The following is a 17,392-nucleotide window of genomic DNA, read 5'->3' on the forward strand; positions in this document are numbered from 1 at the left end:
TCTAGGAGCCAGAAGGACCTGGAGTCTAATCTGGCTCCATCATTTGTTTACTGTATCACCTGGGCCAAGTCACTTGAATTCTCTATGCCTCACTTACCTCATCTGTAAAATGGATGTTTAAGACTGCCCCATGTAGAACCTGATTCCCTGGTATCTAGCCTAACGCTTAGTAACCGCTTAACAAATAACATAAAAAAAAGAGCCTGGCTATATTTGAAGGGAATATATTTGGTTGGGGGGAGAGGAGGAGAAATCAATCAATGATACTGAGGGCTTACTGTGGGCAGCACACCATACTAGGCCCTTGGGAGAGTATAATAATAATGTTGGTAGACATGAACCCTGCCCACAAAGAGCTTATAGTCTAGATGAAGAGTCACAAGAAATGTTGTCTTTATTTTAACTATGGTATGGTTCTTGTACAACATATCGCAATTTTGATTCCAAAGAATTCTCTTGGACACAAGGGTGAAAGTAAAAAAAAAAGAAAAAACTTGCCTGGGTACCCATAACATCACACCTATTAATCTAGACTTACCATGGAATATGGTGAAGCCAAGGGCTCACACTTGTTCACTCGGGGGAAAAAAAAAGATGGAAGGACAGTGCTAAGGATGGTAGAGATGTTCCCTGACCAGAAGAAGAGTACAGTCTAGACTCTGACAACGGTCTTATGAACACAAGGATCATCAGTTAGATGTACAAAGACTCCGGTAATGTACTTTTCACCGATTTGGAGGTTGGGGAAATCCCTTCTTTGGAAAAACTCTCTTTGTATTGCTTATATTACTATAAAGTTGGGGGTCCTACAAAAATATCTAAAGTTTACTTCATATTTTGGAAGCATTAATGCATTTTTGGCTTCAGAAAAAACTTTTTTCGCACATCGGCTGAACTAAACCGCTGCCCATAGATCAGTGAGTTTAAACTCTAAGACAAAGGCTTCTACGTCAGTTAGAATCTGGTGAAATATAGCAAGTTTCAAAAATCAATTTTACTTAAGGTTCAATGTGACATAATCCAAGCTTACCCAAGATTTGTGATTTTTCACCTCATACAATACTACGCTCCCTGTTTTACACTTCTGCAGTTTCAATCGGGGGTCAATTTTAGACCACTTGAAAAAAAAAAAGATGATAAATCAGGGCTGGGTTCCTACCTAAATGGAGAGGCAGCAGGGGTTAGTGGAAAATGCACTGGGTTGGGAGTCAGCAGGCCCTGTTACCTACTTATCCTCTCTGAGCCTCAGTTTCCTCATCTGTAAAATGGAGAAAATAATAACAGCCTCTCCCTACCTCACAGGACTGTTGTGAGGATAAAATGGGATAACTGTGTGAAAAAATAAAAGCTCCATACAGGAGAAAAAAAAGGAATTTTGACAATACTTTCCCAGTTTGAAATTTGACTGGTGATTGACTATAACTGTAAAAAACTAAAATAACTAAATAACTGCTAATAGTATGAATAATTGTGATATTATCAACATGATAGTGATTTCCTTGTGGGCAGGGAATGTGTCTACCAACTCTGCTGTATTGTACTCTCCCCAGCTGTTAATACAGTGTTCTGCACACAGTAAATGCTCAATAAATACCATTAATTGATTTGCTGAATAACTAAGTTTAAAAAGCGTTACTTGTATTATACCCTAATTCTCCCAGCATGAGCAAAATAATATTTTAAGGTGAAAAATACAAATATTTTTGTCTGTTCTAGTCACATCAACTGCTGTATTGTAGTTTGTTCTGTAATTTGCAATCTACTAGGGATGTAATACCAGTATAATAAAATTCTTTTCCTCTACCTTTCTTTTCTCATTTCTCAAAAATAAGTTGATTTAAATGCAAATACCTATGTTACAATATTGGAAAAACTGCATAATTTAACACAAAAAGTTGATACATTGCATAAACAAGTTAAAGTACCAAATTCAAAGTTATACTGTAGACAATTCAGGGTTATTTCTGGTTACAGAAATACTTTAATGTTTTTGTCAGTGTGTTTAACAAAGTGCTGAGGATTTAAAAAAGAGCTTTAGAGAAAGCATCTTGAAATTCTTTTGTTCGCCACATCTTTCTTAAGTGAATGTCTTTTTCTACAATATCATTTTGATGAAGGACTTCACTGTTGGATATTTGATTTCTGACTGGCTCGTTCCATAAATTCCTTGGGGAAGTTTACTTCATTTAGTGTATAGAAAAAATCCATAGGTTTCTTTAAATCAGTAACAGAGGAACCAAACATTCATTTATTGAAATGGCTCCCACCTCTATCTCTTGTCTTCCTAATATTTTCACGTCAGCCAGTGAAATGCCGGAAAAGGTTTTAAACAAAGTAATGAGTACAGAGTCAGCGGAGGGAGAATTGTTGAGCTGTCAGATGGGCAAGGAATAAACATCTTGCTTCTGCTGAACCTTTCAAGAGCTTAGTAAAGTTCATTGTTCCCAGTGGACAAAATAAATAACATTGCTACTGCTAGAATGGGTCATTCTAGGGCTACAGTATTGAATCTATTCTTGATTTGTTTTGTATTTTATGGGTTTTTTTTATTTTTGAGTGCACCTTTTAGACTTTGTGATAAAAAAAAATTAATGTAATTTGTGACGCTATGCTTTCAATCACCTTAGAGATTAAACAGTCATTTAGTGATGCTTCACATTATAGTTTAGCTTCTGCTAAGGAACTGCACATTATATTTGCAGAAGTCTGGAACAGTTCCATTTTATAACACGTAGGCCTATGGGAAAATGCACTCCACAGTACAGTCATTCATGATACATGCACATCTTTAACGAACATAACCAGGCTGTTTCATGAGGTGTGATCATAGAGTCCAAAGGGAATCAAGCATGACATTTCAACCCAATGTACCCTACTAGTGAAAGAACAACATGTATGAATATCTCATATACTATAAAAGTTTTTTGAATACTTACTATTAGTTCTTTATTTTCTGGAAACCTTCCAACCTTCCCTTACCCAAATTTTGCCACCAGAGACTGGGGTCCATAGGACCTTGAGGATAATCTAACACATAATGATAATGATGATAATTATAATAATAATAATTGTGTTAAGCATTTACTATGTGCCAAGCACTGTACTAAATCCTGGAGGTATACATAAGATGAGGTGGTCCAACCAGGGACTCACAGTCTAATTACATCCCTATTTTGCAAGTGAGGGAACTGAGGCACGGAGAAATTACGTGACTTGCCCAAGATCACAAAAGCAGGTAAATTGTGAGCCAGAATTAGGACCCAGTCCTCTGACATCCAAACCCATGTTCTTTCTATTAACTACCCTACTTTTCACTGAGAAAAATGTTCCCTGCATACTGGATTTAATCCAGTGGAGCTGTAACTATTTTTGCGTCTTGGGATGTCTTCGTATTTCTGTCTTTCCCTTTCAAAATATAATTATTTTGTTATCCCCTTTGTCATCCCTGGGTTTCAATTTTTCTAGAACTTTCTTATTTACTTTAAGAATTGCTGGAGCCTATGAGAAATCAGAAAACAGACATGCTATGGTAGGGTCAGTTTCCTCCTTTGTACATCCTGTGTTTATAATAATGCAAGCTCATCGTGGCCAGGGAATCTGTCTACCAGCCCTGTTGCATTGTATTCTTAGCACTTAGTACAGTGTTCTGCACATGGTAAGCGCTCAGTAGATACCACTGATTGATATAATTGGGGTATTTGTTAAATGCGTACCATGTGCTTTGCTCCATATTAAGCAATGGAATGTACGAGATAGGTCAGCTAGTCTCCCTGTCCCACACAGAGCTCACAGTCGAAGAGGGAGGGAGAAGAGGTATTGTATTCCTAATTTACAGATGAGGAAACTGAAGTACAGAGAAGTTAAGTGATTTGCCCAAGGTCACACAGCATGCAAGTGGCATATCAGGGAATAGAACCCAGGTCTTCTGATTCCCCAAGCCTGTGCTGTTTCCACTAGCCATACCAGTATTCCTGTGTGTGTGTTTGTGTGTATGTGTATGTATACACATGATAAACCCCCCTCACCTTTTCACTTTGCTTTACATAGCTCTGTGTACCCTTGGAGTAGTCCACTTAGGGCGAATTGAATTGGAAAAAAATATTAGATGGTGCTGTGAACTATTTCTGCATCAAGAAACAATCTGAAACAGTCATGGAAGGATTAATCTTTAATCCCACTGACAGAAAATTAGAGATCATGCATGTTAAAAATGAGCACAATCTAGATGGATTTTCTTTACAGTAAAGAGTAAACTATTTTACTCCCTTTTACTATATAGGGGACTCCAAAGTCCCAGGATTAATTTTCTATCTACAGCAAGTGCCTCTAGTGGGATTGTATTTTGGGTATATATGTAATGAAATTACATTTGTGTCTCTAAGGATGCATAATTTACTACATTTATTATCAATGAGAGCAACTGCAAATAACTCTTGTCCCAAAAGCTTTCAACAGTGTCACAATTCTCCAAAAAATAATTTTTCCCTTCTTATTTTACAATCAGAAAGTTATCATCCTTAATGGCTTCTCTCTCCAGACATCATACGTTGCAATCACGTCCAATTTTATGGCAGAAGATTGCATGAGTACATACAAAACCAAAACATTTTTGTTGTCATCTGTTTAGTTTCCAATTTCAGACACAGGCACCAGCCACCTAGTTTGACTGGGCAGTTCTAAAGGGTCCTGGAAAAGTGGGCAGATTATGTTCAGAATTCAAGGATAGAGCTATGGCCACAGACTAGTCACTGTTATGGGACTTCTGTCCATTGCCACCTGAGCCTCTCTTCTGGACTCATGGTGGTTTTGCTAATAATAATTATGGTATTTGTTAAGTGCTTACTATGTGACAGGCACTGTATTAAGCACTGGGGTGGATACCAGGTAATTGGGCTGGACACAGTCCCTGACCCACACAGGGCTGAATCCCCATTTTACAGATGAGGTAACAGGTTCAGAAATGTGAAGTGACTTGCCCAGGGTCACACAGCAGATAGGTGTCAGAGCTGGGATTGGAACCCAGGTCCTTCTGACTCTCAGGGCCATGCCCTATCCACTAGACCTTGTTGCTCCTGCTGTTACCTAAGCAGAGGGGGAAGGGAGAAAGGAGAGTGGAGAGAAGTTTGGGAGAGCTGAGGTGGGACTCTGCAATGGTGGTGTTCCAGAGAGTGATGATAGAGTAAAAGCCACTTCTTGGCACGTGATGTAGAATATGCCAACTGTTCCGGAGTTGCCAAAAACTGGTCTGCTATATTATCTTTGTCCTGATATGAAAGGAGAATCAGTGTGGCCTAGTGAAGGGAGCATTGGCCGCGGAGTCTGAAGACTTGAGTTCTAATCCCCGCTCTCCTCTTATCTGCTATGTGACCTTGGCCAAGTCATTAACCTCTGTAAAATGGAGAGGTTTTGAGACTTTGAGACCCACGAGGGACATGGACTATGTTCAACCTGATTATCTTGTTTGTGTCTGCCCCAGTGCTTAGTACAGTGCCTGGCACGAAGTAAGCATTTAAATTCCATTAAAAAACAAAATTTGTAAGCAGATTTTTATTTCCATTATTTAACTCAATCTGGTAAAAGTGGTAGTTATAGTTGAGAAAGAACTTACATAGTAACTCAGTAATTAATGCTGTGCTGCTGATACATTCTTTCAGAATTCGAATGATTTTTGTATCATTTTTATCCATGGAGTTAATGTTGACACTGCAGTTTATAAAACTATCTACCCAAACCCATTTGTCAAAATAAACTGATTTGACTTGAGAAATTTATTATTCATGTGGGGAAATTGCTCTGATCTGTAGAAGTGAAGATACAGAGATTGATTCTTGGAGAGATATAAATCTTGGTCCATCCACACAGCCACAACCGAAGAGACAGATGTGAAAATGATCGGCCGTAAAAATCTTACATTTCAGGAAAAGGATGCGTTTATTTTTCCTCTCTCCAGAAATTGGGACTGCTGCTTTTTGAATCTGGACTCACTTTTCACATGGGAGGTATCCTTCAGAGTACTTTAGCACATCACAATCTGCTGAAGGACAGTCTAGTTAGAAGGGGTGGTGGTGGTAATTTGGCTGTAGCCACTGACTGAATGATGCTGTTTGTCCAAGAACAGAAATCTCATATTAATTTAGAGACTTTCCACTCTGACTGGTGAGTTAGGTTTCAATCAAGTTTTTGCCCTTCAGTGTGTCTGTTCAGACCACCTAAGGAAAGCAGGTCAGGCTTGGATATTTACTGGGTTGACTAATTTTCCTGCTAAATTCCAAGCCATCCCATGTGTATACTTCCAATGCCCCATATTTCGGTGAGCAGAAGGGGTTGCTTCTGGTGGATAATTCAAGTTTTAAATACTAAAGATTTTAAAACAGAAAGTATCTACACTTTTTTCAATTTTGCAATTTTTGCCCTATGAAAGTGTCTGAGCTTAGTGCAATCGCATACAGGAGAAGCTGGGAGGCCTCGTGGAAAGCAGACTGGCCTAGTGGGCCTGGGAGTTGGAAGGACCCGGGCTCTAATCCCAGCTCTGCCACTTGTCTGTTGTGTGGCCTTGAGCAAGTGAGTTAACTTCTCTGTGCCTCAGTTATCTCATCTGTAAAATGGAGATTAATACTTTGAGCTCATGTAGCTTGTATCTACTCTAGCACTTCTACTAGTACAATGACTGGCAGGCACATAGTAAGCACTTAAATACCATTTTTTTTTTCAAAGTACAGAATGTGTTGGGATTCCATGTATGGCTATGATGGACTGAAGTTACTTCTCAAGTGGCAGGGCTTGTTTACAGCTTATGAAAAAAAGTGATAGAAGAAAAAAGTTTAGTGAAAAATATTAAAGTAGCTAATGATAAAAGCAATAGAAAAAGATGCGACAATTGTCATTAGGCTAATCTGACATTAACCTCTGTTCTGAAAGGAAGGTTAAAGTGTTGTGCTGTGTAAATTCACATAATTTGAAGTTTGGTCTAGCAGAAAGAATACAAGTCAAATCTTTTTTTAATTTAAGGAAAACTGATTATATCCTTATGGAGAAATGAGTTCAGAAAAAAGGAAGGTGGAATGAATACTTCAAACCTGACTCCTGCATTTATAGAACTTGCAAGGTCAGCTGTGATCAATATAGAACAGAATGGAGGATCATTTCTCGGAAAGCTCATTCATTTGGAAGAAAGGAGCCTCAGGCTGTTATATTAGAATCCCATGAAGTAAACTACACAGAGTAATCAGAACAGCTGGACAATGTGCACTGGAATTTAAATTGCACATGCCCTGGATAGGGAGTTGCTAGAACTATTTTTCCTAACACAAACTTCTATCGGTTGATACTTTCAGAGGTAACTCTTATCAAAATATAGAAAGAGGTTCTTGGAATTTTTAGGAGGAGATGAAAGCCTCCAGAATCCCCTAGTCAACCGATCAAAGCTGTCCCAAGGGTAAAATATCTCTGAAAAACCAACTGAAACCCACAAATATTTTTGAGACTTCATCATTACAATTTTCTCTTCTCTAGGCAACTCTTTCCCCCCAATGGCTGTCATGCTTCCCAAACCCCTTGTACCTCCTCATCTCAGATTTCCTGACCTGACGGGGATCCTCAGTGATTGGCAAAGAATGGCAAGTTTCTCGAGGGCAGGGATCATGCCTTCCAACTCTTTTGCATCCCCCTGCAAGCACTTAGTACAGTACTGTGCACACAGTAGGTGCTCAATAAATGCTATTGAAAATGAAATATAGAACTGAGTCGAGAAACCTGCATCCTTTCGAATTATATATTATTGGTATTGGTATTTGTATTTGTTAAGCGCTTACTATGTGCCAAGCACTGTTCTAAGCGCTGGGGTAGACACAGGGGAATGAGGTTGTCCCATGTGGAACTCACAGTCTTAATCCCCATTTTACAGATGAGGGAACTGAGGCACAGAGAAGTTAAGTGACTCGCCCACAGTCACACAGCTGACAAGTGGCAGAGCTGGGATTCGAACAAATGAGCCCTGACTCCAAAGCCCGTGCTCTTTCCACTGAGCCACGCTGCTTCTCCAATTTAGAACCCAGAAAAAGATACAGGTTATCTTTAGACAGAATTCTGACATATCTGTAAGTCAGGACCACCATAGTTAACTTGTATACAGAGGTATCATAGGCAGATATTAATCTAAACACTCCAACATGGATTCCACTGAGAAAGTTGAAAAGGTTCCAGAGGACAAGACTAAGCTACAGACAAAAATCAGACCAAAGAAACAAACAGAACTTAAATTTTGAACATGAGAAAAACAAACCCAGAACACTGATGGAAGGGCTCACAAGTTAATGATATGCAACTCCTGAAAGATTTTAGGATTGATTAACTATACTACCCAGCTGGAAATAAGCCCTAATGAGACAGCCACATGGATTGAGGACTGAGTTGCTTGAGATAGTCCTAAAAACTTGGTTTTAAACTGTAATGATCCATCAACCATGCCTATAACCTACACCAACTTTCTCACTTTATCCCAAATATATTTTGAAGAAAAAACAATATCTTACCCCATGTAATGAATTGAATCTGGGATTTCCCAGAAGAGAAATCAAAGCCTCCTATTTCATCACCAGCTCCTAGTACAGGAAGCTGAAAAGCTCTTACTCTCTCCCCTCCAGTTAACTCCACCCCTGAAATCAGAGTGGGGTATGTGGGTGGATGGGCATTTCATCCTATTGGCTCAAGAGCCATGTCCTCTCCAGATTATTCCAAACACCTGGAGCAGGGAGTGGGACGAGGATTTTACCAATCTAATGGCCACCTATTGCTTGCCTAACTCCCTTAACAAATCAATTAAAAAATGTATTTTTTTAAATCCCAGCTCTGCTACTTGCCTGCAATGATACCTTGAGCAAGTCACTTTACTTCTCCAAGCCTCAGTTTTCTCATCTTTATAATGGGGATTAAATCCCTATTCTCCCTTTCCCTTATACTGTGAACTCCATGTGAGACAAGGACTGTGTTTGATTAGATTACCTTCTAGACTGTAAATTTCTCTTCTCCTTCTGGGTGGTGGACCATTTCTAGCAACTCGGTTTTATTGTACTCTCCCAAGTGCTTAGTTCATTTCACTCAATCTTTCAATTGTATTCATTGAATGATTACGGTTTTCAGGGAACTGTACTAAGTGCTTGGGAGAGTGTAATAACAGACTCATTCCCTGTCCACAATGAGCTTACAGTGCAGTGCTCTGAACATGGCAAATGCTGAATAAATAACACTGATTGATTGATCCATTACCTTGCATCTACCTCAGCATTTGGCCCAGATTAAGTGCTTAAAATCCACAATTATTATTAACTCTTTTCCCCATATATAGGGATTTCTAGGAGGCAGTCATTAGGGCAGGTCCTTGAAAATGGCTTAAACCTTCTGAACATGTCACAAGCTCTATTGTTAGAGAAGGAATTACAGTAGCCAAGATGTTTCCTGGCTATTTTAGAAATGATGGAAGTGAAACTAAAAATGAACACGATATGTCATAGCAGACAATACATGATTAAATGTTTTCAACCCATTTTCACTTTGTTTTTTCTTGTTTGTTTAGAATAGATGAGAAAACATCCCTATTATGTTGGAATGTTCCAATAGGAGGAAAACTATGGTCAACCCCAGGAAACCTGTAATTCCCACCACTGCAATAGTTGCAGAAGAAGCTGCACTTGTCAGTAGCTGAAATTATCCCCACATTTATGAAAGTTGGGTGAAAGGGCCTCTGAAAGATTGAGAACACTAGCATCTCTCTGCTCCTCTCTGACAGTCTCTCCAGACCCCATCTCCAACCAACTCTTCAATTCTGCAAATAGTTTTTGAGATTTAAATTAGAAGTGTCATGCAATCCTCTTTTTCAGGCAGCAGCAGCTGTTTTAAAAGGCTGATCAATCCTTCCCCTAATGTCCAGCATTTTGAAGGGTGTTTGCATAGTATCTTTCTACCAACATGCATTATGCAGTTTTAAAATGAAATTATATTACTGCACTCTTGACTGAATCATATAAAAGATAAAAATATGCTCCACAAAATATTTCATTTCTAGTGTATAATCTATATGGAATTATTCAGATTTGCACCAATGACCTCACTGTATTTCCATTTTCTTACCACACTGCAAAAAGTACTTAATATTTATTTGGTGTTTATAATGTGCAGTGCACTGTACTCTCCTAAGCACTTAGTAGAGTGCCCTGCAAATAGTAAGAACTCAATAAATATAACTGATTCATTTGATAACTTGATGGCATACAAGAGATGAACCAATTTGGGGAAATCAACTTTACACTGCATTTTTCATTTATCTTGAGGTTAAGATCATTAGAATAAATTCCAGAAGTTATTTCTGTACCAACAAATGATAAAATGCTAAAGCTCAGAGCAATCACCTATCTTAACTCACGGATTTCCCACTAAAACCCAATCGAAACATTCCTCCAACCTACTCTCTGTCTTGTCTTACGTTGTCGAGTTGTCTCCGACCCACAGCCACACCATGGACATATCACTTCCGGAAGGCCCCACTTCCATCTGCAATCATTCTGGTAGTATATCCATAGAGTTTTCTTGGTAAAAATAAGGAAGTGGTTTACCATTGCCTCCTTCGCACAGTAAACGTGAGTCTCTGCCCTCGACTCTCTCCCGTGCCGCTGCTGCCCAGCACAGATGAGTTTTGACTTGTAGCAGATTGCCTTCCACTCACTAGCTACTGCCCAAGCTAGTAATGGAATGGATATGCCTCTGCTTGACTCTCCCTCCCATAGTCAAAACTGGTAGAGTACTGGAAACTCTACAGGTGTGACCCTAAAAGGGGAAGTACCATAGTACTAATGAAAATATTCTTATACTCTACTGTTTCCCATATTCATAATCTATTTTAATGTCTGTCTCCCCTTATAGACTTTAAACTCTTTGTGGGCAGGGATTGAATCTACCGACTCCATCGTATCATACTTTCACAAGCACTTAGCACAGTGCTCTGAAAGCAACGAATTTTCAATACATTCCATTGACTGACTAGTTGATTGATTGATTGTCTTGCCCTGTGAGGGTTATTGGCTTAAGAGATTTTCATCCGTTTATTTTCAATATCTGTTACATTGCCTACTTTCAGTTGTGGAGCTTTAGATGAGTTTCTCTAGAACCTTTTCCTCTTTATTTTCCTGCTTGATCATGCCATTAAAATACTGTACATAAAATGCTCATATGACTGGCCTTTGGACTCTTAAATATGTATGGCTTCATTAACCATAATTCAATTCTAATTTGTGATTGGAAGTCAAATTTACATTATAAAGAAATATGTTATGATGATTTCTTCGTTTATACTAGTCACTACTCAAAAGTAGGAGGAGTAACAAAAGTATAGGGTTAGAAGTTAGCACAATTAATTTTATTCTACATGAAAATACTGGTTATTAAATTTCATTAGCATGTGAAAGGGATTTCTTTATCCAAAAAAAGTACTAAAATATTCCTGTCAGGCCTCATGCTGATTCATTAACTTATAAAAAAAGGCTTCTATTGCCAGATCATCTACTATAATCCTCTTCAAGATAAAAGAAAAATGCAGAGGAAAGTTGATTATCCAAACATTACTTTTTTTGGTTTTTCCAACTAGCTTCCTGAACCAAGTTTGGAAAGCAAAAGAAAATGAACCTCCATCTCATTCCAATCCATATTCCCTTCTATCTATTTACATCTGAATATTCTGATTATTTTTTATATTCTCCTTGGAGTTTGATAGGTAGAACATAGAGTTGAATGAAACAATGGTCTTGTCTTATCATCATCTTCTTTTATTTATCTTGCATTAATTAATCATCTATTCATTATCATTCTTTTAAATATATATATGAATATTTTCAACACTAAATCTTTTTTTATTTGGTGTCTAAACTAGGCAAGCTTGTCACATTGTCGCAAGTGTCTTTTTTCTCAGTCCTATGGGCATCATAGTCTCTGCAGCCCAAGAGACATGGACACTGCTGTACCTGTCTCCATGGCCCAAGTGGTTCTGGTCTGTTGGCATGACAGCTCCTTTGGAAGCTTTTAGCCAACAGCTTAGATTTAAGCCTGCCTAGATTGTTGACAACAGAAATTATCAACCAAAACCGGGGAAATTTCCATTTCCATTTACAGCCTGACATCTCCTAATGGGCAAGTCTGGTGTCTGGGGCCAAACCCACACTCAAGGTCCTTGGATAGAACAATCTAAACCTCCTCATCGCACAGATCCTTGACTGTCTCCCCAGCCTACCTAACTTCAGAGCCCTGGAACCATTCATCTGGGAAGAATACAATTTCCTGTCAGAAACCTGGCTGGGATGGTAATATTGTGTTTTAAGTTAAAACCATGTTAGATGAAAGATCAATTTCCTCTCTTTGGAAAATGGAGATAAAGTTTTAACTGAAAAAGTTCTTTGGGATACAGCTGGGGAAAAAAATTAGATTTTCAATATTCATTCATTCGACTTGGGCCTTGTGTGTCTTCTCTGAGAATAAACTGTCCCTATGTGCTTTATAAAGCATTTAAAGGATTTAGTAATCACAATTAACTCTGACTCATACTCCTAAAGCTGCTGCTTGTAAATTTTGTCTTTACCAGATTTCTTGTATCCCCCTAGAATTCTCAGTCTCTTAGAAGTGTGCCACTGTTACATATCACACTGACAGTAACACTGCTATTACAAGCCCAGCACCAAATGTGGATAAGGAAAGTGGTAAATTGGAGCTTTCTGGGGAGTAACAACTTGAAAAGAATTGTATTAAACAACTAAATATACATTCAGCTGGGAAGAGAGATGTTAAAGTGGGGTTAAGAGTGTTAAAATGGTGAAATAGAAGGGAAGGGAATCATTGAGTGATTGATTGTTACCTACCACAGTCGTCTTCATCAGCATTATTTCCACAGTCATTCACCCCATTACAATGGAGTCCTTGAGGCAAGCACTTTGTCAGATTTCCACAGGGGAAATGTCCAATAGGACACGGGGTGGCCTGTCCTGCACTGTGAACAACTTTGAACAAAAGAGCAGAGAAAATATATTTATGTTTATTAGAAGATGGAAAATCAAATGACAAAGAGTGTCGGTAACTCACTGGTAATGAGAAAATTTTTCATTCATTCAATCATATTTATTAAGTGCTTATGGCATTCAGAGTATTGTATTATGCACTTGGGAAAGTATAATACAAAAATAATCAATGAAAATTCCTGCCCACAACGAGCTCACAATCTAGAAAGGGGGAGACAGACATCAGTACAAATAAACAGACATCAATATAGGTTTCATCTGATATGCAGCAAAGCGTTTTCAGCCAATTGTGGACCAGGCTTCCAAAGTAGCCGGGAGAGGTCCACTGACTGAGATCATTCAAACTACCCTCTAAAGGAGAATTTCAAATTTAACAAATCTAAGAACTGGATTATCTTGGCTCTGGAAGACATATTAGATTTCAAATTCCAGTTCTGATCTGTAGAGTTCACTAGGGTTTTTGGGTAGTAATTCTGATTAGATTCCTAATCCTTACTCCACTCATGAGACTTTTTGACTTCTTAGAGGGAACATTGTCTATGAAAAAGCAGAATGTTTGAAAAGCCAAAATATTAGTCCACTTTAGCACACTTGGTCATAGTTATGATGACATCTAGCTTCTTCCTTTATGAACAGTTTTTTTTGAATAGTGATGTATTTAGTAAGTGCTTACTATGTGCCTAGCTCTGAATAAATGAATATCATCCTAATTATTCTTCAATCTTTTAATATGAAACCAAAAGAAACACATTTTGAAGGTTATAAATCATCATAACCCAAGACTTATATAGCTAGAGTTTCAGTCCACATATAAATAAGTTGAGTTGTGTTGAGACCCGCTTCTTTTTCTTACTTTTTTAAAAGAACAACCTCCAATCTAAAGGTACTCAAAATAATTCGCTAAAGATGTTCCTTTGTGGGCAGGATTTCATTCAGTTATTCAATCAATCATATTTATTAAGTGCTTACTATGTGCAGAGTTCTATACTAAGCACTTGGAAAGTACAATGCAGCAATAAATATGCTTACCAACTCTGTTTTAGTAGTGGAACTAATAACAGTAATAGTATTTATTAAACATTTACTATGTGCAGAACACTATACTCTCCTAAGCTCCTAATATAGTGCTTTGCAAATAGTAAGCACTCAAAATATATCACTGATTTATCTGATGACTTAGTTGGATAAAACAGACAACTGTTGATAGGAAATCACTGTAAGCTCTGTGTGGGCATGGAAAGTTTCTACTAATCTGTTGTATTGCACTCTCCCAAGTGCTTAGTACTTTGCACATAGTAAGCACTAAAATTTCATTGATTGATTAAATCAACTTTTTTCTGCCTTTTTATTTTATTTTGAGGATAAGATCATAAGGAAACCTCCCCTCCCCCTGAGAAACTGTTTCTGTACCTACAAATATTAAAACTCAGAGTAACCTCCTACCTTAACACACTATTGCTAAATTGGTGAATTCCCCTAATCTCACAAGTGCTGAAATGAGCAGGCCAGAAGCATGCTGAGTGAAATGCAGCTGCAAAAATTGGTCTTCTCTTCCCTCTTTTTAATGGTTTGCTCCCTTATTTTAATATTTGTCTTGGAAATCCAAGTATTTTTGTGGGGTGTTAAAAAAGGAAATTCTAAGCAGGGTGAGCAGCTTGAGCAAGGAAATGGAGTCAAGAGAGGAGCGAGCTAAGAGGTATATTTTAAAGTGGTCACTGACCGGTGACATTGCTCATCTTTGGGCCACTAGTCTCCATCACGTGGCTTTAGGCAGGGAAGAACTAGCTGAAATTCAGCCTAGCCAGAGGGGAGGGGATAGGACCCTTGGGATTTGTCTTCTGAAGAGTCAGCGGGGAGAAGGTCAAAGTAAGAGGAAAAATCTGGACTGGATTTCTCCTGGGTCAAAGTGCATTAATTTCCCTGGGACCCCCTGAGAAATGAGAAAATCCATAAACTTTTAAATTGACTATTTTTATCTGTCGGCTTCCTCTAAATATCTTCTCTATTCCTACACTTCCTCTCACTTGGGAGCCAGGCATATTGATACAGGAAAAGATTAGAAAAATCGGAAAGGCTTTTAAAAATGCTTTGACCAAATGCCATGCACTCTGTGTTCTTTCATGTTTATTCATTACCTCCTTTAGATTGGATGGCATTTTGGGTAGAGGCAAGACTTTGTGCGGTCATAATGTTCCATCTATATGCTTTTAGTGAATGGTTATTTATTTCTATATCTGTAGAGCAAAATGATCCTGGGCGGCAATGTCTACTTTTGGGAGGTTGTCTGCTTTTCAGATCTTTTTGCCTGGTACTTTGACAAAGTCTTCTGGAGTGGAACATATCCTTTACCCATTTGTAAATCAGTTTTCCAGTGCACTGATTTAATAATAATAATAATAATAATGTTGGTATTTGTTAAGCGCTTACTATGTGCCGAGCACTGTTCTAAGCGCTGGGGTAGACATAGGGGAATCAGGTTGTCCCACGTGGGGCTCACAGTCTTAATCCCCATTTTACAGATGAGGGAACTGAGGCACAGAGAAGTTAAGTGACTTGCCCACAGTCACACAGCCGACAAGTGGCAGAGCTGGGATTCGAACTCATGAGCCCTGACTCCAAAGCCCATGCTCTTTCCACTGAGCCACGCTGCTTCTCCAGATTTATAAATTAGGCAGGGAAGGATTTATAAAGGATTTAGGATTTATAAAACCCTAGACCACTGAGTAAATATTCTGATTATTTTTGCCAATTATCCCTTCTCCTTCTCTATCCTGGATACTCTGGGGAGCCTCACTGGTCATCTTTTGAAGGGAGGGAAAGCTCCCTGAAATTCAGGTACATAATGAGGGATGCCTGGACATGTTAAGGCAATGAGGGGGTAAAACCCCAATGAGCTGTTGCTTTGTTTTGTAGCAGCCGCAAACAGCTTTCTAGTGCAAACCTGGCAGCAGCCCAAGCTGGTGCTTTGCTGGTGGCTGCCGGCAGGATGACGATTCTTCTCTAGGACCCTGATTTGGAGGGACATTCCAAGATGAATTAAGGGGGTTCAGACACTTGCCAGTTCAGAGGTTTTCAAGAGGCAAACCGATTAGGAACTTCCAGCCTCTTGGAGGCTGACCTAAATGAATGGTCCTACCTGCATGCTTGCATTTTAGTATTCATAGGGAATAGATGACTGCTGTGGGAATGAGTGTTCTTTTGACTCTCTTGACCATACTTTTTTTTTATGGTATCTACCAAGCACTTACTTTGCACCAGGCATGATACTCATCCGCTGCAGTAAACACAAGCTAATCAGATTGGACCCAGTTGATGTCTCAATGGTGCTTACAGCCTTAATCCACATTTTACAGATGTGATAAATGAGCCACAGAGAGGTTAAGTGACTTTCCCGAGATCACTAAGCAGATAGGTGGGCAGCAGGGTTCAGAACCTAGCTCCTTCTGACTCCCAGGACCATGCTTTTCCCACTAGGCTACAGAGCTTCCCTACACTTCTTAATCGAGTGATAACTCTTGACTTTTCCAGAAGAAAATGCGGACCAGGGAAAATAATTTATACACCATTTTCAAAAACCAATGAATTTTGTAATCATGTGTTTTACTCTGGGGGTTTTGTGGATTTTGGTGGCACTGACCTTCAAAAAGTATGTAAATCCCAAGTCTAAAGGGAGGTGGTTTTCAAATATCTGTCATGTGTCTGCAGGTTACTGTGAACTGTATTGACCTGATGAATTCATTCTAAGATAAATTTATTATAAGATAAAAAACCCTGTTATTCTGCTCATTACTTTTAGACCCTAATATGCACTGGATGGAAAAGATGCATTCTCCATCTTTTGGGAGACTCAGCAGAGAGCAATTGACATTAGCCGAGAGGTACAGCTAATCACACCAGCAGGGGATATGCAACCCTAATTGGAAAGAAAATGCTGAATTTATCTTGGAAAAATCCAATAGAGGCATTATGGAAATTACTTTTCCCTAGAGTGAGATCATAGCTACCTGGGAAATGATATTTTTGATTGATTTTTTTAAAGAACTTTCCATATTCACAGTTTTGATTGAAAATAACAGGGAAATTGGTCTCAAGAGGCTTTTAAGAAATGTTAGATATTATAATTATCATGTGCAGCAGTTTCTGAGAGATTGTAAAGTTTTCCTATTTTGATTACGCTTCTTCCGAAATGGTATAATTTTGCATGCTCAAATAGAAAATCCTTGTATTTTACTTAGTGGCCAGTTATCTTACATTCATTCGGGAAACTTTTCTTTTGTGAATTACACAAGGATGATGTGGAATTATCTGGGATGGAGCCTGGTTGCTGCCTGAGAAAGAGA

General features: G+C 38.6%; 1 protein-coding gene and 1 non-coding gene across 3 annotated transcripts in view; both read right to left on the minus strand.

Annotated features, from left to right (window-relative positions):
• The window catches only part of RXFP1 (relaxin family peptide receptor 1), a 72,813-nt gene that overhangs the window by 38,696 nt on the left and 16,725 nt on the right, over positions 1-17,392 (minus strand). The window contains exon 2 of one of the 2 annotated variants that reach the window (XM_029076347.2): positions 12,897-13,034. In XM_029076347.2, the coding sequence (XP_028932180.1) occupies positions 12,897-13,034 (138 nt within the window). Of the gene's footprint in view, positions 1-8,531; positions 8,611-12,896; positions 13,035-17,392 lie in introns of those variants that run through there. The other variant, XM_029076349.1, reaches the window with a different exon arrangement.
• Positions 10,691-10,828, minus strand: LOC114815857. The gene has a single exon (XR_003763659.1). It is a non-coding gene; the product is annotated as a small nucleolar RNA SNORA7 (small nucleolar RNA).

The sequence above is a fragment of the Ornithorhynchus anatinus genome, chromosome 12 (assembly GCF_004115215.2).
Source record: "Ornithorhynchus anatinus isolate Pmale09 chromosome 12, mOrnAna1.pri.v4, whole genome shotgun sequence".
Classification (NCBI taxonomy): Eukaryota; Metazoa; Chordata; class Mammalia; order Monotremata; family Ornithorhynchidae; genus Ornithorhynchus; species Ornithorhynchus anatinus.